We start from the raw sequence: 26,487 nt of genomic DNA on the forward strand, positions 1-26,487 counted from the left end.
TTTCTATTTATTTCCCACACAAAACAAAAAAGACAAAAAAAGCTTGTTAATCATATAGGTTAAATGTACTAGAGAGTTCTCTATTTTTCCGAAAAAAAGATAAAAAAAAATTCTATATAGAAATTTTGTATATATATATTTTGAAAATGTATACAAATATATACATAGTCGCTTTAAATATCAAAATTTTTACAACAGTTTAAAATAACTCATCATTCTAGAAACCGAAAGTTTAAAATCCATCACACGTTCATAAAAATATTCAGTGCAATTACATTTCAAATAATGAATGTCATGTTTCAAAGCAATTCAATTAGAAAATAATTAACAACACTATCAATTATTCTTACGTTGCTATTTTTTAAAAGAAGTTTAAAGAGACATTTCCAACAATTGCAAAAACAAATTTCAACAAATTATGAAAATAATATTTTTTCTTCATTCAAAAACTAAAAATACTTTTTTTTTTTAAAAAAAAAAAAAAAAAAATTAACAAGGAAAGAAATATTAAATTTCAAATTATTAATTTTTTTTTTAATTGATTTTTAATGGAAAAATATAAAAAGTGGTAGGAATAAGATTTTTTCATAGCAAAACTTCAAATTTTCAAATTTTATACACTAACAGTCAATATTATTTGCACTGAACTCATAAATCTCACTGTTCATTTAAAACTAAATTACCCTTCAAAATGATAACTTCAAATAGAAGTTCTATTTTATCTCCAATACTTTTTATCTCCACACTTTTCAGCTAATAAACCTTTTCTCTTCTTCTGTACTTTTGTTATGTCTCTCTTCAACAGCTTTGCGAATATTATTTGCATGCTCTTGAAGTTTTTTTACAGACGGGGATTCTTGAGTATCATATGAAATAAAAGAGCCATCATGAGAAGCAGACCTGAAAAAAAAACAGTGAAGCAACCAATAAAACTCACCAACATAAAAAAACATAAATAATGCAGATATATGGTATTTTATAGTTTAGTATTTTGATGCCATGGGGTAATTTTTTAAAAAAATCAAAATCTATAGCTAATTACTAAGCAATCAATAACAATACTTTTTAATTTCTCTTATTTAATGTAAAATCAATAGTCAAAAAATAAAAATAGTAAAATCAATTTGAAAGTTAATGTTTTTTGTAAACATCAATAGTGTTAACAATAACAAAGTCTTTAAACAGATAAACTTTATTAACCTGTTGGTTGTGTTTGAAATAGGCTGCTCTTTTCTATCATACGTAAGAGACATAAACTTATATAAATCAGCAGTAGATGGTGTATTAACTTTTGATGAGTGGGGAGCAGGGCTAAAGATAGGCTGTGCTGACTTTAAGGACTCACTCTTCAATACTGGAAAACATGAAGTATGTAGTTTTTAAACAAAAATGCTAGAATGTAAATGCTGAATACAAATATTAGAAAAAGTTTTAAAATGTATCATCAATTTCTCCATAAACTTTAGACAAAATCATGATTTGGTATTTCTAGACAAAAATTTAAGAATTTCCAAAACCTTTTCCATGCAATCCTCTATTTACAGCGGGTGTGGACAAACAGCTCATATAGAACTCTACACGTTCTTTCTCAAATTCTTCTTTCTAACAAACAAAAAAATGTTTTCTACGATGATCATTTTCAAACAAACTTACCAATTTTTAGTATATATATTAATTACTAATTATTAAATAACTAATTATTACTAATTATATTATAACTGTAATAATTACTAATTATTACTAATTATTACTAATTAATTACTAATTAAATAACTAATAGTATTTAACATACAGTTATTTCTAAGTTTTAAAAAACTTGAAAACATGAAAAATAATTCAAGGGGTGTTTTTCTATATTAACAGAGTATATTACAAGAATGTTGACAATTTATTTTTGAAGAGACAGAAATTCAATCAAAACTAAATATATTAGGAAATAATGTAAACTAACACTTTTTTGCACCCTCAAAATTTTGCAGTGCAGTTTAGCACACATAAGATTTAAATTGAAAAATTTTTCTATGAAAGTGAAAAAAAATAAGAATTTTTTAGTTACTTTAAAATCAAAATTAGCATTGAAATTAAAAAAAACATTTTAATCTAATTAGATTATGATGAGCAAAAAATATTTACAGATACATGATTTTAAGGCAGAGTTAACAAGAAATATGGCTGCCTTTTTTTCTTAATACAAAGTTAGCCCATCTCTTATAGCAGTATTGAAATGTTTTTGATAATTTTTGAATGGCAAGCTGGTGAATATCTCTTTCTAATTTTTCCTAAGAGATTCAGCTAATGATTCATGCTAATGTTACACAAGCTCTGTTCAGTTTTTGGTCTAGTACACATGTACTTTGGTCTAGTACTATCTATACATTTTTTCCTGGGAGAGTACTTGAGCGTTAGTTTCTTTAAATCAAATATTTACTGTTTTCTCTTTGTGGCATGGATAGCTATCTTGCTTTTACATCCATTCAGGTTCTTCTTGTTGGAACATCCATTCAATATTTTTAGTCGGAATCAAATGATCCTTAAGAATTGCTATATATCTATGCTGATCTTTTCAGTCATATGTAATACAACCCCAAATGCCTACCATGCCTCCTCTTCTCTATATGATATTCTTATTCTCAATAGATAATATTATTTTTAGCTTATAATTAGTCAATTTTAAGAACTCTCTGCAAAATTTTGTTTGTCTTATTTGATCTAATGGTTTTAGCAATGGTTTTCTGGCAGCATCATAGCAGCATAACTTTCTGTTATTTACCTTCTGTTTACAATCTTTTTACAATTTTTTTTTACAATTGTTTACAATTCTTTTACAATCTCTCGATGTCTTGATTCCATTTTAAATACAGAGTTGAGATTTCGAGTTTTTTTTTTTTTGTTTTTTTTTTTGAGATTTTTCATGAACAAAAAACAGGAAAAAAATTTCTTAGTGACAACTTTTTTATTTTTTTAAAAAATAATGATGGATCATATTCTTTTCTATTCAGCATGTTTCAATGGAAATATATCACAAAAAAAAATTGAAAGAAATAAAAGAATCTCACTGCTTAAAAAATAAAGTTAAAGAAAAATAAGAGAACTTAAATCTGAAGTGTGCTAAACTTTTCATCAGTACTCTATAAAATTATTCCAATTATAACAAGAACTATTTCTATTGTTGTCTATTCCTATAAAATTGTTGTATATTTAGGCGAAATTCCATACACATTAAAGATTAATGTAGCAACATTTTAGATTTTTTTTTTAATGTAATAACTTTGAATTATGTAGCTGGTGTAACTCCTACTATGACGTTGCATGCTATGAAAGAGAAATTTTAATGTAAAAATTTTGATTTTTTTTTCGTTTTTAAATTAACTTAGAGTAAAATAACTTCTTTTTAAAAAAACAAATCAAAAAAATCAAAAAAATATTTAAAAAAAAAAACAACAACCTCTTTTTCTATTTTAAGAACATAATCTGTAAATCTTTTTTGTTCATCTATAAATGCTTTGTTTCTTTCTTGGAGGACTTTTTCTTGTGCTTGGTTATCTGCCAAACCATTTATGCTTGTATCAAAATTCTAAACCAAAGAATATTTTGAAAATAATCATAATCGTATAAAAAAAATCAAACAACTAAATTAAATGAAAACTTTTTGTACAAATATTGAAACAAACACAAAAAATATTGAAAATGCATAAAATGATAAATATAAGGAAATGAATATCAAAATGATAATTATGTTTGAACGATATTTATATTGAAGTAATAATTAAATACAAGTAATAATTATGTTGAAATAAAAATTATAAATGTGAAAACTTTTAGTCAAAATATTTTGTCTTATTATTTCAAATAAAATAATCTTGCCATCAATATTTTTTGAAGGGCTTCTTGAGTATTTCCATCTTTTAAATTCTAAAAATATAAAGATTTATAAATATTATATAAATATTACATAAATAAAGATTACATAGTTAAAAAAAAAGTGAGTCAGAGTTTTGGATTTAAAATAATGGATACCTGAATTAACTTTTCTTGAGCAGAAATAATAGCTTCGCAGCTCTCAAGTTTTGAATGCAAATCATTATATGTTGAATGCAAATCATTGCATGTTGCACTAGAAACGGTTGAACTATTTTCTTCTAGAGCAAGACATGTAAAAAAATTTCCAATAAAAAATAAAAAAATAATTTTTAATATGAAGATTTTGAAAAGCATTTATCAAAAAATTTCTTAAGTAATGCAAAACATATAAATGATAGATTTTTAAAATTCTTCCGTTTAAGAACTCAGATTAACAAAAAAAGGTGCCATATTTTGAAATTTTACCTTGAGTGGAATGTGTTTTGTTCTCAGGCATAGGTCGAATTGACTCAATTGCTGTGAAGAATTTTTGTTTTATATCTATAAAAAAGTTAAATTATCATAATTTACTCAAATTATTATAATTTATAATAATTTGAGTAAATTATAATAATTTAACTAACAACTAAAGTATTTTAAAAGTTTATAATATATCAAAATAACTTTAAAGTTAATATTTATCAATTAATTCTACTTTTTACATTAGTTCTTGAAAGATTAAGCTAATAGTAAATCTACCATTTTTTACTAGATGAAATGGCATGTATAACTGTTTATCATCTTCAACAGCCTAAAAAAATCATAAAAAATAGAATGAAAACAAATAGAAAAACTTTTCAACTGTCAACAAAAAAATGAAGCAAACCTCATTTGTTTGAGAGGAATTAATTGAAAGAAGCATATTTAGAATATCTTGTAACAATTCTCGAACTGCTTGATTTTCTAGTAGCAAAATCTGAAAAATGAAGACTTTTTTTTCTTATTCAAAGATGTATCATTGTTGATATTAACTTAAGGAAACATAAAAAACTTTAAAAGCATCACAAATTATGAACCTTTTCTTTTTCCTCGTAACTTGAAATAATTAATTTATACATATCTTCCTCGTTTCTAAAACCAACAAATTTTCTTGTGATAAAAATAATTCTTTTTTTAATTTCTGTTTAGCATTTGTTAAATCTTTATATTAATATTTTAAAAATAATTCTTTTTTTAATTTCTGTTTAGCATTTTGTTAAATCTTTATATTAATATTTTAGTTATTACACTTTCAACAAATATCAAAAAATTTTATGTAAATAAAGTTTTTACAAAATGCCACTACATTTGTCATCAATTTTGTGATAGCAACATTATGTCGCACTTTTCTCCAGATGCACAGGATATGATTGACTAAAAGCAATTTTTCTAGATACCTTTTTGAAGTTGTTGTTCTCCAAGTACTTCTTTTACCATCTCCCCGTTGCAACACATTCAAGACCTCAATAGAAACTTTCTTCTCTTGTGTTTTATCATTTAAAAGCTAAAATAAAGAAGTGAACTATAATGAAAAAGCATTAAAAAATTAACAACAATTGAAATGAGTATAACTAAACCAGACCAAACCTGATGAACTTTTGCTTGAAGTCTCGATGTTTCCTTCTCCATCCTTTTCAACTCGTGATGACACTGATTTTTCATATGATCCAAATCACTTTTCATTTTTCTTTTTTCATCTCGCTCAGTTTTAATTTCTTGAAGAAGTATCTTAATCTTGCTCATCTGTTCATTTTCCCGACAAGCAGATAACGCTAGCTCTCGCTTTGCATTTTCTAAGTCTTGCTAAAATATAAAATAGTAACTGCTTTCTAATCAAAATTTGCTTCATAAAAAAGTATGTAAATAAAAGTTGCAACGATTTTGGCCACTTTCACCGAGCTTTTTTGAAAGTCTCGCTCATTTTTTGTTGTAATCTATCAGGCTGAGCACAAAAATGACAAAGACAGTCAACAGAAAGGCTGGCAAGCACTGGAATTGGCGACAAAACACCGTTTTTGGCTCAATTTCCATACAAAACGTCAAAATTTGGGCCAAATGTGGCCAAATTTGAGGCTTTTACCAACTTCCTCTTGGATCCCTTGCTCATTTTTTGTTGTACCATAAAAAAGTATGAGCACATAAATCAGGGTGTTGACCAATATTTTCAAATGATGTGTATAATCTTTCAGAAGGTTCATCAGAAGTTTGCCACTCAGAACTTTTTTTCTTACAAAGAGACAATTACAGAATGATAAATTTTCTGACTGAGCAAGAATGTTATACCCTGTATGAACAACTACATTTCATCCTGTGAAGACATGATAAAAAGAAATTGACAACTATATTAACTGTGTACAATTTTCTATTCAAAAGGTCTGTCCAAATAATGCAAAACTAATAATTACAACTACATAATTGCATAATATAAATTTAAAAACATCTTAGGTTAATTAAAGCATTAAAGTTAAGCATTTCTGAACTATTTTTATAAAACAGAATTTACCTTGAGACGAGTTTGACTTTGAATTAGAAATTCATTATCATTTTCAGAACGCATTTGTCTATGAAAATATAAATAAGAGTAAAAACTGCATTAAAAAAGCCATTACCTTATCATATAACTTTAAAGGTAATTCAATTTTCAATACTCATGTCTGAACACAATACTCTAATACAATACATATAGATATACAATAACATAAAGTTCATAAAAGAACTGTTAAAGCTTAAAAGTTCATATGTAAAAAAAACAAACAAACAAACAAAAAAAAACAAAGTTAGAATAAAACAGTAAAAAACTTACTTTTCTTCAAGTTCATCTTTTACTCTTAGTTGTTGGTGTTGTAGTTTTAATAATTCGTAAGTGCAGTTAACAAGCTGTGCAAGATCTAAGTTATCTCTGATATCATTTTTACTCAAAAGGTTGTTATTCTTGAATATTGATGAATGACCTAATGAATTTAATTCCTGAAAAACAAAGATTTATTTTACATAAAAAAGAATGGCTTTAATTTACTATATCTATTGTAATAGACCATCAAATTTCTATTGTAATAGACAATCAGATTATGTTAAAATAAAAATATGACAGAGAAAATGAACAGAAATATTAAAGTCAATAGCTCCTAAGAAAATTCTTCTTTACACCACTTCGATGGTTTGATAGACAAGGAGTACATTTAACTGAAGTACTAGAAAAATTTTTTTGAAAATAAAAAAAAATTTTCAAAACTTGCACTGTTTTTGAAAAAAAAATATGATCATTCTTTTTTCAGAAATATTTTTTTTTTTTAAATGATTTTTTGAAAATCATAATACATAAGCTGACATCTTACATATCAAAAAATATTAAAGTTTAGGCTGCTTTTACAACTTCATTTAACTTTAATTACTTTGATATCACTGTATATAAATTTTTGTTTAAAAATTCTTCCTGGGTTTTTTCCCTTGTTCTTTACCCTATCATTCATTTTTATTGTTTACGTCTGAAAAGAAAACAATTATTCCCCAAAAATCTTTTTCAATGCTTTGAGACATTTTTAGATTCAAGGTAAGCTTAAAGTAATATCTTTTAAGTAATGTATATAGAAGTAAAAATACAGGATGCATAAACAAAACATCTACAGCTTCCATAATGGGTATAAACCTGCTCAAAACGATTAAGGGATATTATTTTTTAATAAGATATTTATAAGTTGATCCATATTTTAAATATAATGTAATAATGTATATATTTTGTATAATGTATAAATGTATAAATTTTTCTTATTTACATATGGCATAATTTATGATTTAAATACTAAAAAGTTATTTAAAATGCTAAAATAAATGATTGTGATAAAATTAACAGCACAGACTCTTAATTTTAAGGTACATGAATTTATAAAAAGCACATATATTTTTTAAACTGGCAGATAAAAAATTTTTCATCACCCTTTTTCCTACATACTTTTGATAAAGATTTGAGTAAGTGTTACATTTTAGTTCCAATCCATGGATGCTTTGGATCAAGGAACATTAAAACTGAGATTAGGGCATTTTAGCATTCAATGATCCTAAGTTTTTTAGCTTATACAAAGTCTTAAGAAAAATTGATAAAAATTTGCTTATTATTAGAAATATATAAAGCACATAAAATTTCTAAAAAAATGTGATTTTATTTCAAAATCTGAAATTTCAAATGACACAGTTTTAAAATTGGTCAATTATTTGCAAAGTCATTGAAACTCTTAGTGAAGTTAGTGTGTGCTGACCGTATGTTTAATTTTGAAGGATACTGATGAACCTTTACTTTAGATTTCACAAGTATGATAAAAATATTCCAAATGTTTTTTGCTTTCTTTTTTTAATTTGTAGATTTAAAAAAGTGCTACAAATGAACTTAAGTAATGCAATCATACTGTAACTTGATCAATGGAACTAAATATCGGTAGTATGTTTAGTATTTGTTATTCAAACTAATTTTCTAATATAAAATTAACTGTTAAAAATAGATGAGGTATTTTTCGAAAAGTCCACACTTATCTCTGTAAAACTATTTTTGCAATTGGAACTAAGTACACTAATTGTTTTTGAATGTCAAACCCAAAGGTCTTTTGCATTTTTAAGCACTTTGAACAATGGCATTCATTTTTGTATATAGTTTCTTTTTTCAATGGGTTTTATTTTCATTTTTTTAAAAAAATTGGGGTCCTGTGAATTAGTCAAGGTCTACATATTGTTTAGCATCTGCATATAATTCTCAAGAAAATAAAAATTATATTGGGAATACAAGCTGTAAAAACTCTTAAAATATTTTCTGGTTCCAATTACCAAACCATGATTGATTTGGTAACTGTCTTGGGAAAAGACATTTTTTTAGGTCACAATCTAGTTATATTGAGAAAAATTAAAATTTGAGAGCATAACACTTAACAATATCTTAAAGAATACATTTCATTTACTTTGTAAAAAGATTAGCTAAATCACATTTAAAAAGAGTATTTTTTTTTTTTTTCAAAACTAATTTACCTTGACTGGCAACATTATCTTCAGACTAATACATGTTCCTGATACTATCGGGAACATGTATTAGTCTGAGTCATGTATTTGTCTCTTTTCTTTACAAATAAACCCTTGTGATTATACTTAATATACTTGCTTGTGTGGAAGAACTCCAAGTGGTACCTAATACCATTTTTAGTAGCCTTCTTGTCCATGGTAATCTTCTTAGAGCAAATTAAAAACAAGAATGTACTTGTGTTCTTGGTGTTATCAGGCTCCATTATAATCCTTCATAGGTCCGTCATTACTTGATGGTGGTTTTGTTTTTCACATAAACTCATACTTAGTTAACATTTAAAAGAAATTTAACTACAACAATTTTATAGTAATAAAGAAAGTCAAAAGTAACTTTTTTGCAGATCAAAAGATATTATCACACATAAATGTTCAATTTTTTGTTCATGGTGGAGTGTATTTTGGCAAATTATTGATGAAAGTTGAAGCATAAATAAAGAGTACTCAAAATTTTATTTAGAAAAATAGTTTTTATCATTTTATCTTTTTTAGTGTTCATTTCAAAACACCAACTAATCATACAAATAAAGTATGCAAATGCTTTGAAATGACATTTGCTTCATACATAATTTTACTGTGGAATTTATCATTTAAAATAATTTTTTTGCATAGGAAAATTTTGTTACGTTATTTATCACATAACTTCATCGCAAATATTTGATTCATGTGGTGTAGCTTTAAACAACAATAAAATGTCTAATATTTGCAAATAACTAAAGCATTTTTTCTGAAAGGTTTTTTAAATATTTCTATTTATCATAAAAAAAAAAAAGAAGAGAGTAATGACAAGGTTTAAATTATATCTATATGAATCAGCTTCATTTGCTTTGGCTATAAAATCAACAAAAGTAATTTCTAATTAAAATATTTATTGATCAATTTTCTTTTTCTTTTTTTCTACTTTATTATTATTGGAATAGGTTCTTTTCTTTCTTTTTTTCTTTTCTTTTTTTTTTTTTTTTTTGCAAATTTTCTATTTAACCCATATGTGGCTAGCGTCAGTTTAAACTGACAGTCACATTATCCGATTTAATTTGCAAAATAACAAACATTCTTTACATTTTTCGTAATAATTACGTCATGTGTGAATGTATGATGCTGATAATAAAGTAAACTGCATTAACTTATTTTAATTTTTGCTCAGTTGACACACTTTAGTAGCGTTGATTAATATTTTTCGAACATGAGTGTTTCGTCAAGAAAAAGGTATGCATATATGTTTTGTTTTTAGTTGAAATATAGATTAAATATATTGTTAAATATCGTTTTAACATTTGAATATTCGGTATAGTCAACAAAGCTAGTCTTCTTAAATTTTTATGCGATTTCTGTGCGTCAGTTTAAACTGACACTAGCCGCAGGAGGGTACAGGTTTTCAAACAGTTTATTTACCTCGGAATAGAAGGCATTTTCATCAGTTTGTAGACACTGTATGACTCCTTGTAAATATATGAGCCTTATCTAATACAAAATAGTTAAACTACAGCAGTCTGGTATTTATGTAAGTTACTGTGACCCACCTTATTTCCCTTCTGAGTTCTTATATTTGAAGGTTGAGAGTTGTTTATTGTTAATTTTTATTATTATTTTACTGCTATTTTATAATGACGTAATTTGTGGGAATGCTTTGACGTCATTTCAACATCAGAGCAAATAAATAATAACTAATTTCATATATTTTGCAGGTACCGGCTTCATGAGGTGCTACAATTGCTAGAAGATACAGACGATGAATGTCTTCAGAGCGCTGAAATATCAATTATTCCTCCAATACCTCTGGTGCAGACACTGATGAAGATTCTGGTGATGAGAATGAGGTGTGTGGAGATCCAAACAGTCTCAATCATAATTAACTTCTGGCGGAAGCGACGATGAAACTACGAAGACCCAATGGAACTGATGTTATTGGAATGGAAGAGTCGGACGGTGCAGAAGACACTGCAGAGGAGGACAATGCAGAAAATAATACACAGGACACTGCAGATGATATAGTGGAACAGGGTCCGCAGCACAAGAAAACAAAGAAACAAGTTCCGTATAAACCGTCATGGGTCAAAAGCGACTTCAAGGAGGCCGTCAGAAAGGAAAAGTTTCCATGGACCATACCCCCACCTAAAGTAGAAAACCATCTGTCACCAGTGTCATTATTTGAGTTGTTCATGACACCAGAATTAATGCACAGAATATGCAACGAAAGCAAAGAATACGCTGCTCAAAAAGGCCATGACAATTTTGATCTGGACATTACATCACTCAAGCTTTTCCTATCGATTCTTCTAATAAGCGGCTATGCTCCTCTGCCTCGTCGCCCTATGTATTGGGAAACTGCGGGGGATGTACACAGTTCCATGGTGTCGGCCGCTATGTCACGCAATAAATTCAGTTCCGTAATGAGTAATATACATTTTGCCAATAACAACGAACTTGATATGACTGACAGGTTTGCCAAAGTCCGCCCTCTTATCCAGTCCATCAATGCTGCTTGCCTGGCAAACTTTCAGCCTGAACAAATCATCGGCATCGACGAAAGTATGATCTCTTATTACAAAAAACATGGTGCAAAGCAATACATCCATGGCAAACCCATCAAGTTCGGGTATAAGATGTAGGTGGCAACAACTCGTTTGGGATATCAATTTCTACCCATATCAAGGTGCCGGCACGACAGATAAAGATCTGGGCCTCGGTGGATCGGTGGTGGTCAATCTCACAAAAGATTTACCAAAACGTGATGGTAATTTCTTTCACATTGTGTTTGACAACCTCTTTACCAGCCCACGACTGTTGCGCTTACTAGCGGATAGAGGAATGGCCGCCACAGGCACTCTCCGTTCTAACCAAACTGAAGGTGCGCCATTGAAAAACATCAAAGCAATGGACAAGCTACCTCGTGGCTTGCATGACGTTGCCCTGGATCAAAAGGCTAATGTATGCTTGGTACGCTGGCATGACAGTAAGGTTGTGACAGTCGCATCAACTTACGCTGGTGTCGCACCACTTCGCAAAGCTAAGAGATATTCATCAGCACAGAAGAAGCGCATAGACGTTGATCAGCCTTCAGTAATACAACTGTACAATTATGGGATGGGCGGTGTGGACCGCCTAGACCAAAATCTAGCTTGCTATATGATTCAGCACCGATCAAAGAAATGGTATTGGCCAATATTTAGATTTTGTGTTGATTTGGCCGTTCAGAATGCCTTCCAGCTGTACCGTATGCAGGAGAAAATACCTGGCACCCCGGAGCATGATCTGCTGTCATTTCGACGTCAGATTGCACAAACCTATGTGCAGACACTACAGTGCCGTATCTGCCACCTCGTGTAGCAGTCGATCGACGAGTACTTACTGAAGTATGCACAGATGCTACAGATCACTGGATTGCTCAGGGTACACAGCGTTGATGTGTGGCACTCGGCTGCAAAGGCACATCAGTCTTCTACTGTGAGAAGTGCAATGTGGGACTGCATCCTGGTTGCTTTAAGGCATTCCACTGCAAATAACTGATGCCTGTTTTTGTCAATGAAATATAGTCTTTGCAACTTAACATTAATGTGACATTACAGTTATTATGTGCTATTTAAAAGTTCATGATATTTTTTGCATCCATTTCGTTGTTTCTGAGCACTTTTGCATCAAACGGGCAGTTTTCACTCGCTAGGTGGCCCTGTGAAATAATTAATAACAGTTATAAAACGTCACTGTGAGTTATGCTGCATCAGTTAACATTGCCATGTGATTCCTGGTTTCAGAGTTTGACTATTCTTCTTGTCATAGCCAAATATGACACGTGAGAAAACCTGTACCCTCCTGCAGCTAGCGTCAGTTTAAACTGACACCTATATTTTCACCTATATTCACTTAAGTATATAAAAAATTATGAAACAGTTGATGAATATTGTTCATTTGGACCTAAATCACACCAAACAAAGACAAGAAACACATTTTAAAAATCATGGGTTTATATGGGTTAAATAGAAAGTGATGCTACTAAGTCAATACTTAATAGCATCAAATTAATTTAAATAGAACATTTTTTAAAAAAAATCCAAATAGAAAGTGATTTCTCTTAGAAGGGAAAAAAAAAAAAAAGGTCCAGATAAGGACCATAAAAAAAAGGTCCAGATAAGGACCATAATATATAACATATATTATAGATGAAACATTTGAAACATTTTTCATATAACTTTAAGTGCAATAATTACTTTTAAAACCTTTTAAATACTTTAAAAGAATTACAAAAAAATTTACAGAAGGAAATTAACTAACCTGGTTTAAATAAATGAGACGTTCATCTAAGTTCTGTGATGTACAAAAAACATCTTCAACATTAAAAAAATCAATACTACTACGATTAGATAAGTCGTTATCTTTAATAATTGGACTAGCCGAAGTTGTTGATTTTGTTGTATAACGACTCAAGAAATCAGAAACATCCCAAAACTCATCTTTATTCATTTTATTTATTAAAAGTCTAATAGAAAACAGAATTATTTTAATGAAAAATATTTCTATAAATAGTTAAAAAAATAAAAAACAATATTGTTTATACATAAATATAATGCTTTAAAAATATCCTACATTTAAAAACACTATTATTAAATTATATTATATACTAAATACACTATTATTTAATTTATCATATATTAAATTTCTTTAAATATAACTGCTTTATGCTTTTTTTTTTCATTTTTCGCACATTAAGATAAACTCTATAATCATTTTATTTTAAAATAAATTTCTTCTTTTTTCTTTATAATTTTTCTTCTGAATTTTACAATAAGTTGTTTCTAAAAAAGTGTAAAAATGTAAAAACTTCTTGTTTTATTTTATGACTACATTTTTCTGTTTAAAAAGACTGCATCATTGGATTTTCATATTGAAATGTTTTCAAAATAAACTTAATTTAAAAGTGTTTTCAAAAAAACTTAACTTAATTTTGGAATGTTTGTAAAAAAAAAAAAAAAAAAACTAGAAAGAAAAATAATATCTGCAAATTTATAATATTTAGATAATATGTATAGAGCTGCTGTATATAATACAAGTATATATTGCATATATAGATACATTCTAATTGTTTGTATAAAGTTGCCATAGCAAAAACTAACTAAAATTTAAGGTTTTTATCTGTTTTCATCAGTTTTCATTTACCTAATAAATTTCAGAGTATTTACCAGATTTTTATAATCTAAATAAAATAATTTCAAATGAATAATAGAAAGTATTCAAAAGTAACTCTAAGATTTTCATATCATACAAATATAAGACAGTCATATATGATGTAAATATAAGACACTCAATTATCATACAGATATAAGACACTCATATACCATGTTACTACAATTCAAGTTCAATTTAATACACATACTAACTACTTCCTAAAATCAACAATGTAGACAGATCTAAAAACTATATGACAAAAAAAAACTATAACATTTGTAAATGAGAAAACAAAAATCATGACAGTTTTAGGAGAACTAAAAGAGTTCTCAAACTTTACAAAACCTTATAAACTACTAAAAGTGGTATCAAGAGAACTCTGTAAAATTCCGAGACTTAGGAGACCAAGGTAATACTTAAAATTTTGCAAAATATCTAGAAAATTCAGAATTTTCCAGGGAAGATTTAGGAATCCAGGAACTTCTAAAAATTATAATTACCATACTCATTATAAAATGTATACAACATCTTTTTCAAAAATGTAAAGCAATGTAGTAAAGTTTAAATTTCAATTCATTACATACACATTTGTAATAAATAAGTTACATCATGAATGTACCTAAAAACACATAGATAATTTTAGATACATTCAAGAGTTTTTTACCCAATACAACAGAAATAAACATTAAGACTAAATTTTGTTACTAAGTTAAAAAAAAAAGGGAAAAAAATCTGTAGTCTAAAAAACAGTTCTAAAAAAAAGTTTTGAAAAATTATCTTGATTAAATAATAGATAAATGAAACTACTAGATTATACTATACTAAAATATAAAACACGAATTACGTAAACACCGTGTTTATGCTCATCACCATTATTGCTTTCTTCAACGAAGTCCGAAATTAAATTTCGAATATTTTGGACAAGATAGCTTTAACCCCTTAAATCATGTTTTACTAGTTAAAAAATTAACATTGTAGAGTATAACAAAGAGGCATATGTGGAAATATAATTCTTAAAAGCCATTATCAAATATATATAACATTTGAATACTATGCCACCTTCAAAGGAATTTCTACAAAATAGTTTTAATAGTTATTAAAAGGAGAGTCTGATTTGCAGATATTAGCAATACCTGCAATACTATTGCAAGTATTTTCTTCAGCCAAAAAAAGTTTGAGTTTCATTGAAAAAAAATTTAACGGAGGAATTTCTAATCGACTGGAATAATAATTAGCGTTTTTTTTTTTTTTTTTTTTTTTTTTTTTTTAACAATATTGTATGCATTATTGCGTTTGAACTATGGTAAACTAATTTTTTTTGCTTTAAACACAATTTCGAGAAAAACCTTTTCTACGTTTCTAAAAGCCCAATGTGTGGTAATGTTCTAAACAGTAGAGCTATTCTTGAAGTTCTAATCTAAATTATTAAAAGTTTTTAAAAGAACGTTTATTTAATCAGTCTACTAAACAACCAAACTTTTCATTACAAAACGGAAAGTCAATATTTTAAAATTAAGTAATTAATTGACTGGAAAAACCTTAGATGTAAATAAACACTTATCGTTTATACGCCAATTCCGAGCTTATTCTTAATGGAAAAAGAAAAAGCAAAGAGAAAAAAAAGAAATATCCAACAGCTTTAGACAAATAATTATTTTACATACACTTCAGCTCACAAATTAAAACTTGTACCACAAGCTGTAATGTTTTTCACACACTATCGGTGTCAAGGTGCAACGACAAATATTGTCAAACTACGGAAGGCTTGGATAAAAAGTGTAAAAATAATACATTTTTCCTAATATTTTGCTTTTTCGTTTACAAATTTCTTCATGATAATTATTTGATTAAAATCCTTAAAACTAAATTGTTTTTTCGGTTGTAGCGGCACCAAATACACACACACACACACACACACAAACACACACACACACACACACACACACACACACACAAACACACACACACACATATACCTTTTAAGTTTAGTTAAAAATAGGAAGTATTTCAAAAGAGTTCGGAGTTATGAAACAGTTCTTATACCAATATATAAAATCAATATATTAGAAAAAAATCAATCGATTGATTTGATTTGATATTATTCTTCCTTCTAACTTTCTTCAACAACTTTTTTGTTGGTCTTTTAAACTAAAATAAGCTGTTCAAGTAAGCTCTATAATAATCGATATTGAAAAAAAAGGTGCAATAATTTTTTATTTAAACCATATTTTATGGTTTCATCATAAATATTTAAATTTTTAAATATTTATGATGAAACCATAAAATATGGTTTCATCATAAATATTTTTTTCCTTTACATTTGGGGACCTCGGGTATTTAAAATCTGCTCTAGATTAAAAAACAAATCACCCAAAATTACACTGCAGCCGAAGAAGTGAAAAAAAAACTTAGGTATTTCATTTAAATAAAATACTTTTGTGTATATAATACAGCAGAAAGTTTTTTAAATTTAAATTGCAACTAGTTTGCTTAATAATGTAGTGGTACTTACCTCCTTAGGTGCACCACTGAATTTTTTAAAAAAATTTCCAGATGGTGTATTCTTTTAATACATAAGTTTAAAGAAATGATAATAATAACTGAATTTTTGCATAGAAAATGATTTATAAACTTTAAACAAACTTCAATAAATGCATCAAACTAAATCAATACATAAACTAAAAAAAGCCCAAATTAACTTTGTTTAACAAACTAGTTCAACCAACTTGGTCCTATAATTCATTTAGCTATGTAGTGATAAGTGGTTAAATCTCCGTTTTTATGCCTTAAATGTTTTTTCGTCCAAAAAATGTTACACTGTTACATTCCTAGACAGAATGGTAAATCAGGCTGGTTATAGTGCTCAGGGTTAGAATCAATCAGATGGTCTGATTAGTCAAACCTTAGTATTTAAGCCAGAATTAAATTCCATGGCCCTTAAAGTCTACATTTTGATTTGTAACAAAAGTTTTAATACTGCTTTCCCGGTCAAAGTCGTGAAATCCGGCAGGTAAGAGTGGTCAACCGCCTGGTCAGAGGACTTAAAAATCAATTATTATGACGGTAATAGGTTTATAGGTTACAAAAAAACTTATATTTTGATATAGACTTTGTCTTTAAATAGGTTTCCTCAGTTTTTGCTAATTTTAGCACATTCTGCCGCATTATCATGATAACAAATTGGCACAATATTTAAATTTGCATAATGTAGAGTTGAACTAAACTTTTAATAAATATTTATGATTAGAATTTATAGAGATAATTTTTTAATTACCTTCTCATTATGCCCTAGATTTAATAAATGTAATATTTTCTCATTAAAGGCAATTTTCTTCATGAAATTTATCGGGTCAAATCTAATAAAAGTTAATTTCCTGCCTACTACGGTTCTTTTTTTCTTAATTGAGAAACGAAGAGAGTTGTGGGCTATGTTGTCAATCCTATCATGAATAAGTACTGATTGTATAACTAAGATTATTCCGAAGGAGAAAATGTACTTTATAAGTGTTTTTGGGCTCTTTAGTTATTTTATTGTAACATTCGGAAACAAAATTTGTGAAGAATCGTGCAAAGAAACTTTTTTGTCTTCAAATCAGGTATTTTGTCAAATCAAAAAACTTCGTATCGCTTTTCTTTTCCTCTCACTAATATATATTTAAAATTTAATAAACATTGAAATTGTGGAGAAGTTTTTTAATTTAAGGTTACTAACACAGCAATATCCGAAATACTACATGATTAAAAAATTAAAATTTAACTTAAGTTTATAGATTATTGTTACACCATAAACATAACTTGAAAAATACTCAAAAAAAAAAATCCATATTGCCATGAATAAAATTAGTAAACTATAAGGAATTCTAGAATTCTATTTACAAAGAAGGGCAAATTTGATCTACTTAATTAACTGTCCACAGAAAAATATTAGCTATCTATCTCATTCAGTATGAAACTGTTATTGTAAGCATTATGATTTTTCCCAATTCAGCAGTCTAATAATACACCGATTTTTGAAACCTTTTCTACATCTTTGCAATCATAAATTGTTGTGAATAATTATAAATTTTACAATAAGACTTAAGGCTTTCTTGTGAGTGTGGATGCAATTTAATATCCTTACATAACTTATGCTAGTGGAGTTCAAGATTTATAAAAGAAAAATCATAGGAATAAAACATTAGAAATTTACATTTAAAATTGTCATAGGTTATTTTAATAGACAAGTCACACAAGGTATGAATCACATAATGTACCCTAATTTATATGTACCCACAAATAAAACATCAATTTAACACTAATTACAAAACTCACTACAGTTTAAAAAAAAACCAAAATTGATTATAAATTTCAACATAATATATAAAACTCAAGATATGGATTAAAAATTAAAGCGTTAAAAATTGCCAAATTTAAAGTCATAAATCTGTTTTGATCTTGTTGTTAGGATGTTAACATTGTGGTTACATTTGACAAAAAATATCCAACAGACATCTCTGGGTGACCAGAGACATCTCTGGGTGACCATAAACTTTTAAGATTGATCATAATAGTTTGTGCTATTGAAGTCACAAAATCAACTTTGTGTGTCCTTTCATTTGGTAGTCCTTGCTTGCTATTTAGAAATCATATCATCTTTTTTTTCCTTGTCTTCAAACCTTGATTAACCTTGATATGTATTTAAATGAGATTATAGAATAATAATGAGACTATAGAATGAGATTAATAAAAATGAGATTATGGAATGATATAAGCATCTTTGGCAATTTATCAAATAGTTGGTGATTTTGTAAGTTTTCAGTGCTGAAACATAAAGTTAAATATCTAATCTTTTTTTCAAAAGTTTTTATTTCTTAAAAGAATATGTTCTCATTGTTTGAACTTGATGTTATTTAAGTTTAGCTGCTACAACTGCTAGTAGGAAATTAAAAGATTCAAATGAAAATTAAAAGATTCCTTGATCTTTCCAACATACAGTGATCCAGATTGATTAAATGTAGCAAAAATTACCTAACTATTAAATACATGTATATTGTACATATACTATACATCAAGTTAGGGGTTTTTACAGTCCAGGAATTCAAATTTGGAACTTAAAATTATTTTTATTTACACTAATTACCCATATAATGCACATGTATGTTCTTTAAAATTCTTAAATATTATTTTTAGTAAAATATTTACTTCCTTGACCCAAAACATAACACTAATATATTGATAAACTAACGCTCCCATATGTGTTAAATGCACGAGTTTGCTAAATGTACGCAAATGTGTTACAAAGTGTTATGGGTCTTTAAGGTGCAAAAAAAAATGCTTTTTTCAAAATTTAAATTACTAACAAGTCTGGTACTTCTGGAAGCAAAGCTCTTCCTTTGATAACTAATATTAGATTGTGTATTATTACACAAATGTCCAAAAGTTGTTTTTAAATTGAAAGGGGTGTATTTGACAAAAACTATGCAAGAATCTATTTAAAATATCTTCTTAAGGAGCAGAAGGTTACAGCAAATACTGCTGGGTTTATTTGGCTATAGGTTAGTGGTTTTGTTTCACTAAAATTGAATGTGGAACAATGTGGAACTTTTTTTCGGCTGGTACATATGTTTAAAGTTGTGCATTAAAATTTTAATTTTTAAAAGAAATATTAAAAAGAACTTATTTTTTAAATCTAAAGAAAAAAAAAGTAAATTAATTTTTAATATCTTAGCACTTAGTACTTTAACAAAAATAATAAATTTTTGTAAGGAGGTAGAAAATAAGGTTGTTTACTAGATAAACATATCTTGATTTTTCATAATTTTATGGTGGAATATTTAACTTTTTACACATGTCCCTTTAAAACTAAAAATTGATAAAATCTAAGGTAAATTTTTAAAGTTGGTTCAAAAAGTAATGTACTTTAACATTTTAAGTCTAAAAGCTATAAAGCTTTTTGCTGTTCTTAGATTAATATGTCACCGCACAACATGTTAAATTATACTTCTTGTTGCCTGACATCAAGGATTTTATTTTGATGTTATTTTATAGGAAGAAGAGTTAGATTCTTGCTACAGAGGATGTCGGTTTTTTAGCATCAATAATTTATTGACTTCAAGTTTAAATCTGGATGCGATTTCCAATTGTAACCATGGTGATTATGTTTTTTAAATTAGTTTTAAAACTTACATACTATAAATATGGCAGCTTTAGAGGGTAAATACTAGCAGTATGGTTGCAGATTTTATTAGAAAGTTTTACTACTAAATCCTTAACTTTATGGTATCTCAAAAAGGACTTTGTTGATATTCATTTATTTAGATTTAAGACCAAGTTATTGTTTTGTTAATTAATATTAGATATTGTTCTTTTAATTAAGATTGCATAGAGGCTTATGCTGATAAAGATAAACAGCTGGCATGTGATGTGGGTTGCAAGTCTCAATCTAATTATTCAACGTCATTTAATCAATATCAAGTATGTTATACTCAAGCTTGAAATAGAGTTTAGTTGAATTAGAAGAATTTTTAAGGAGATAAATTGGTTTAAGGAAATTTTATTTTTTATAAATTTTAGTTGTGTATTTTGAAAACATGTAGCTATAAGTTTATTTATTCTTCTCCAGGAAGAATCTGAGCTTGACATGCAGCTATTGCAGTGGCATATCCAAATTTTTCAACCCATGATGGTTTTTCGCCAATATATCTCCAGAGCTTCTGTTGATGAATCATTCTTTAAACAGCCAGTTAATGATGACAGTAGAAGCTATACCTTAGTATTACAGGTTATATGAAATCTTTGCAAAATGCCTGTAATATTTTTAAAAAATTTTTTAAAACTCTTTATAATTTTTATTTTATTCTTTTCCTTTTATGTTTGTTTTTTTTTGTTTTTTTGAAATTAATGTTAAAAATTGAAATTGAACCTCACTAAACATTTTAGTTATCAGACAATTTTGTTGAGCCAGGTGACATTTCTAATGAAGTGGAGCTCAAGAGTGTTGGTTTACAACAGGGTAGGTTCTTATAGTGATTTTGCAAAAAAGTCTATGCAAAAAAAGTATCTACAACATTATGAACCATAAATTTGTTTCTTAAAGGATTGTTTTTTTTTGTTGTTGTTGTTGTTCAAAAGAGTTTAGTGAAAAATAAATGTTTCAACTATTCCCTTATTTTTTTGCTTTTAATTTATAAACTCTATTTTCAGGGGGTATGAAGAAGCATGTAATCCTTTTATTTTATCTAGTCTTTAAGCAAATTGTTTCTTTTCAAGGAGAAGAAAAATTATCAGTAAGCAAGTATACAAGTGATATCTACAGACGTGGAAGGAACTGGTTATCTTGCGTTGAAAGGAATACAGGCATCCCTCGATGGCTTTTGTTGCCTTTAGTAGTGTCAGCATTTGTGACATCTGCTTGGATGTGTTTACAACTTTGCAAGGGTGATAGCGATGATGAAAAACGCAGCAAGGTTTAATTTTTAAAGTGATTTGTTTTAATCTATATTTTTTTTAGAAGTTCTGATATAAAGCTTAAGTTTGTTTACAATACTTTAATAAACTACAATACTTTATAAATCTGAACCTATACTACAAAAAAAAAATGAAAAAACTGAATTGTTATTGTAAAGTAAAGACTAAGAACTTCCTCATCATAAAGCACTAGTTTGTGATCCATTTAACGTCAATTGTGTAGATGATACTCAATATCCCTGTTGTAAAAAAGTTGGCTTCTACATTTTTCATAGTTGAGTCATTTGTTTTCTAATTTATAACTTTATAAACCAAAAATCTGTACCAAGAATGTTTTTCATATAGACTACTATTAAGGAGTGTCTTGAAGCAGTTTTTTTTAATTTTCTGATGCCAAAATGTGAAGCTTAAACACTAATGGTTATGACAAAAATAAAAATAAAACATTTTTTAGTTCTAATTTCATTAGAAGTAATCAAGAATATTGGTGGCATTCACTAAAAATGTTTGTTTTTGTCAATATATCATCCATAAACCTTGAATACTGCCTACAGTTTTGGCATTTAATCAAATTTGAATATTTATGGTTTTCATGTCTCCTGTAGATCTTTAGCTTGCTGGACCAAATAGTCCCAAAAAAGCTGTATAGGGACATAAGATGATTCTATGGTTAGCCCATTATTTGGAGTACATCCCTTTCTTGTCTCTGGAGGAGGGAATTCTTGCTTAAGGTCATTTCTTTATCTAGATGGTACAGGACTTTCTTGGGAAACTTTCAAGCATTCTTCATATTCCATCAATTTTTAAAATTCTTTGAAATTTAACATTTCAAAGGTTGAATAACTGGATTTTCACTGTTGTTACTTAATACTTTTTTCTAGTCTTTTAATTACTGCCTGGCTAATTTTGTGTGCTAAATTTGTTTTTCTGTATTTGAATTGTTTTTTATTCTTTATTGTTATTACACACTCCTTAGGAAGGAGCTTCAACTTTTTTGTGTGCATTTGGGTTCAGAAAATTCCCTCTTGAGCTCAGAATACTTTTGTATGAGGCGCAAATTATGATACATATTTCATACTTGTTTTGCTCTTTATGTTTATTAAACTTTAATTAATTTCAAATAACAATAACAAGCCTCTAAATGAAATAAAATATATTTGCGCTTAAAACCGATTTTGTTTTCTCTCTCTTTACTCAGTCAATATCATAAATGCCATTATCAAGAACTGTGAATCACCTGCTTCCAAAGTATACAAATGTTCCTTTTTTCATACAGTGTAACAAGCATATGTATTGAATTTGCTAATATATCAATGGTTAACATAAAATACCTTCTAACATAAACAAATTCAATATACAGAATTGAATAAGATTCGATTTACTTACAAAACTTCATAAGCCTTAGATCGCTGTAAATGGCTCAAATAAAAAAAAAGCTAAAAAAAAACAAAAAACAATACCTTTCAGCATAAATCTTTCAAAAACTGTTTGTGTAAGACTTACTTCCTTGTTAATTATGCTAATTATATTAATTATGCTAATTATGTTAATTATGCTAATAAAAGACCTGGGTTTACTTGTTTCTATCAAATTGTCAAAGCTCAGGAAAAAAAAATCTAAAATCCGATTTACGCTATGTTTAAAAAATGATCAACTCTAAATAGAAAACTGTATATTTGGCCTTTGTGATTTTGTAAAGAAAAATTTTGTATTTTTTTTTTTTTCTTTTTTTTCTTTTAAGAAGTATAACTTTGGCGAGGAGTTATTTTTACCAGAACACAACCAACAGCTATACTTCATTTCAAAAACTAACGAAGCTGGTCCTATTCCTGAAAAAGTACCATTGTTGGCTTAGATCTACAACTGTCTTTTGTCAGCATGAATCTCCAGTCTGAATTTAAAAGTATTTTTAACTGTTTAAACTTTACATAAGTGTATTGTATGTTCTGCTACATTTTTGAACGTCTTGAAATATCTTTGTACATATGTTTATTGCATGTTTCGCTGCACTCTTGAACGTCCTAAAGTATCTTTATACAGCAAGCACATTTCTCTTACACTTTTTTTTTTTTTTATGTTATTTTTAAATTAATTTGAAGAATCTCATAAAAAGAAAGAAAGTTAACGCAAAATTTTGATTTTCGTATTTTTTAGTTTCTGATATTTTACTAAATTTTTGCAGCATCCATATGTACGATGTTTACGTAGAAATAATTAGCGTGTCGGGGATTTTTCGAATTTCTGTAAAAATAATATAATATTTTTGGATTAATATTGTTAACTAAGATCCCAATTTTTGTACGTGTTAATATTTGTAAATAGTCTATTAGGTTGGGAATTGTTCTCTTTTTTTAACCGACGCGGAAAAACCTAAAGCACCGAACACATTTACTGAAACTTTCGATTTATCTAAAGGACCAAAAACCTAATGAACAGAAAGTGATCACTTAAGTGCCAGTGCGTTAGGGCTGAATTTTTGGAATGGGGATTGGGATGCTTGGTGTTTTAAAGACTTAGATTACAAAAACTTAAAGCAATTAAAATATACGGACACAAAAAAAATAATTTGAACCGTAGAAAAAATTTGATGCACGAAGGTGGCCTGCACTGCTTCTTTACGTAAACCCAATTTACATTTCTTAAGACTTTTAACTATCTGAAATCTCGGTTCCGGTGCACCAACCCAAATTCATACGAACATTTCCTATCACGAGCTACAGTGAATCCCCTACAGCAAGACAGGCGGATATTTTCTTACATACCTATTATTCTTAATAACCTCTACATCTGCGACTCGATAAGTTTGTCAATTTGATCATGTTTTAGTTTAAAGTTCCTGATACCATTCTTCAGCATTTCTGAACCTAATACACCAACGATTTAATTGCTTTGGTTAAATAAAAAAAAAACAGTAAGCGTTAAAAAAAATAAAAACGAAAAAAAATGTTTCCTTTTAAACGCATTTTTTTTTTTTTTAAAACAATTTTGACCCATTTCCCTTTTGGATCAAGTTTTAAGTGACTTAAAAGTAATTCGTTTTCTGCAAAAATTTCAAATAAAATCTTTTCATCTTTCCATTGGCACAAATGGAACTACCTTTTTAATTCACTTCAACTGTTTATGATTCATCGCTTTTGAATCTTTGCCATATTACCTCATATTGTTATTTATAGGGGATTGTTATATTCGTGAGATCACCAATTGATTCTTTTAAGTGACTTTTGTCCACCTAGCTTATATTCCTTTCATTTTTTTAAAGCTAAAAAACGACAAAACGCTGAAGAATACTTCAATGTTATATTTAAGAATGCATTAAAGTTACGAAAGGACATAAGATTAGAAATCAGGATCCCACGAAATGCGGGAAAACTAATTAATCGCCCAAACATCTAAACGAATTATATTTAAATTTATTGTAAAGTAAATAATTATTTACCATTGCTTAATACTTCTAGATTTAGAGTCCATATTTTCTGATGAAACCTTGAACTCTTTTGAGCTAAAGGTAAGAATATCCAAGAACTTGCTAAAAAGACGAAGTCAACAGCTACAATAACTAATATGTTGAATTATATTATTAATTATATGAAAGGGCTTTGTGCAGCAGCAAGCATTTCATTAACAGGCTTTTTACTTCAGTTTTATCAGATGTAAACAACTACCAAAAAAAACAGTGTTAAAAAAAAATTCTTGACATAGATTTCCGTTCTACCAACAATTATTTATCCCTATTTAATTAATTGATGTGAGTTTTGATCGTTTACCGTAAAAATAAAAGGTTGCAAAAAAATGGCGATGATGGCCAGTTGATAGCCACATTTAAGATTATGAAGGATGCCTCCAGGATCAACAACAGAGAAACTACTAGTAGATTAATAATTTTCGAGACCAACGTCTGAAATACTCTGAAAACATTAAAAACAACATGGTGTTATACAAAATCGTCCGAAAAACCTGGAAAGCCAAAAAAAAGAAATCTATAGAGCGAGAAAAAATTTATATCTCGCCAAGTAAGAGCCAACCAACAGTTACGTTACTGTGAACCTTGACTTTGCCGATAAATTTGTAAAAAAAAACCATGAAAAACATGTTTCTTCAAATACAGTTAGAAACGTAATACTTAGAAAAATTTTGATGTTTATGCAGATGTTAGAAAACCACGACGGCCACAGGTCGCAAGTTTTACAAGGTTAAGAAATATTTGCTTTTGGTCTGAATGGAAAACTATGTTTTAATATTACACATTGATGTAGCTGTTTAAGAACAAAATAAAAATTGCCGTTTTTAAGTCAATTTTTCATAACTTTTAAAAGCACCAGGGCAACCTCTTCGGGCCTAAAAACGCTTCTTGTTGATGAAATTTTTTTTTTTTTCTTATAAAAAAAATTGTAGCCTTAAAACTATTGGTTAGTTAACTTTGAATCAAAACTACTCTTAAATGGTGCGATTGATACCCATTAAAAGAGGGTGTCTTTTTTTTAACTGCGCTAAAGCTCATTACCATAATTGGTTTAGCGGAATAAAAAACAGAAACAGGATTAACCAGCTAAAACAAAACTCAAGAAAAATTTTAACAACCTGGTACACACTACCTAAAAATGTTTTAAACTTTTCGTGCTTGTTTTCAAGGTCTTGTTATATGAAGTGATATAAATATTATGGTTTTATCTATTTTTAAAAAAGAAAAAAAGATTTTTTTTCTTTTTAAAGAAAAGTTGTTTTTAAATAAATCTTGCATTGTGCGTCATCCTAAAACAAACCGTTGCGATATGGCTTTAACAATTTGCAGATTATGTTTAAGCCACTGTGCTTCTTTTATTCGAACTAAATTTTTGAGATTTTTACCAAATACTTGTTAGGCTAATAGTAAGAGATTAAACCAATTCAATTATGAAGTGGTTTAATCTTTTACTCGTAGCATAAAAAATATGATGTTAAGTTAAT

The 26,487-nt window shown here is 27.9% G+C and overlaps 2 protein-coding genes across 4 annotated transcripts; one reads left to right on the forward strand and one right to left on the reverse strand.

The window, feature by feature from the left end:
* Nucleotides 1-526: 526 nt before the first annotated feature.
* Nucleotides 527-13,411, reverse strand: LOC145192642 (afadin- and alpha-actinin-binding protein-like). The gene is made up of 15 exons (XM_090100056.1): nucleotides 13,207-13,411; nucleotides 6,683-6,846; nucleotides 6,383-6,440; nucleotides 5,467-5,682; nucleotides 5,277-5,383; nucleotides 4,917-4,971; nucleotides 4,727-4,816; nucleotides 4,600-4,651; nucleotides 4,327-4,401; nucleotides 4,018-4,139; nucleotides 3,865-3,912; nucleotides 3,446-3,574; nucleotides 1,518-1,602; nucleotides 1,201-1,354; nucleotides 527-900 (listed from the first exon to the last, which is right to left on the reverse strand). Exons 1-15 carry the CDS (start codon nucleotides 13,393-13,395, stop codon nucleotides 750-752), a joined length of 1,695 nt encoding a protein of 564 aa, XP_089956182.1. The 5' UTR covers nucleotides 13,396-13,411; the 3' UTR covers nucleotides 527-749.
* Nucleotides 13,412-17,493: 4,082 nt separating this feature from the next.
* LOC145192413 (transmembrane protein 59-like) lies at nucleotides 17,494-23,881 on the forward strand. 3 transcript variants are annotated; one of them, XM_090100996.1, is made up of 7 exons: nucleotides 17,494-17,693; nucleotides 20,125-20,227; nucleotides 20,453-20,550; nucleotides 20,699-20,857; nucleotides 21,016-21,088; nucleotides 21,346-21,556; nucleotides 23,285-23,881. In XM_090100996.1, exons 1-6 carry the CDS (start codon nucleotides 17,589-17,591, stop codon nucleotides 21,546-21,548), a joined length of 741 nt encoding a protein of 246 aa, XP_089957122.1. In that variant the 5' UTR covers nucleotides 17,494-17,588; the 3' UTR covers nucleotides 21,549-21,556; nucleotides 23,285-23,881. The 3 variants fall into 3 exon arrangements, with proteins under 3 accessions (XP_089957122.1, XP_089957111.1, XP_089957117.1); XM_090100985.1 differs by having other exon boundaries at nucleotides 21,346-21,542; XM_090100991.1 differs by having other exon boundaries at nucleotides 21,346-21,542; nucleotides 23,288-23,881.
* Nucleotides 23,882-26,487: the final 2,606 nt, after the last annotated feature.

Source organism: Hydra viridissima, unplaced genomic scaffold (assembly GCF_058129835.1).
Source record: "Hydra viridissima isolate aposymbiotic clone 2 unplaced genomic scaffold, HvirCarnegie_v1 scaffold_1, whole genome shotgun sequence".
NCBI lineage: Eukaryota > Metazoa > Cnidaria > Hydrozoa > Anthoathecata > Hydridae > Hydra > Hydra viridissima.

Coding starts and splice junctions, on each gene's coding strand:
- LOC145192642 (XM_090100056.1), bottom strand. CDS start 13,395: ATGAATAAAGATGAGTTTTGGGATGTTTCTGATTTCTTGAGTCGTTAT. Junction 5,384..5,466: donor TTCAAGCAAAAGTTCATCAG/GTTTGGTCTGGT, acceptor TCTTTATTTTAG/CTTTTAAATGATAAAACACA. Junction 4,402..4,599: donor ATTTCATCTAGTAAAAAATG/GTAGATTTACTA, acceptor ACTTTTTTATAG/ATATAAAACAAAAATTCTTC.
- LOC145192413 (XM_090100985.1), top strand. CDS start 17,589: ATGTACTTTATAAGTGTTTTTGGGCTCTTTAGTTATTTTATTGTAACA. Junction 20,228..20,452: donor GATTTCCAATTGTAACCATG/GTGATTATGTTT, acceptor CTTTTAATTAAG/ATTGCATAGAGGCTTATGCT. Junction 21,089..21,345: donor GAGTGTTGGTTTACAACAGG/GTAGGTTCTTAT, acceptor TTTCTTTTCAAG/GAGAAGAAAAATTATCAGTA.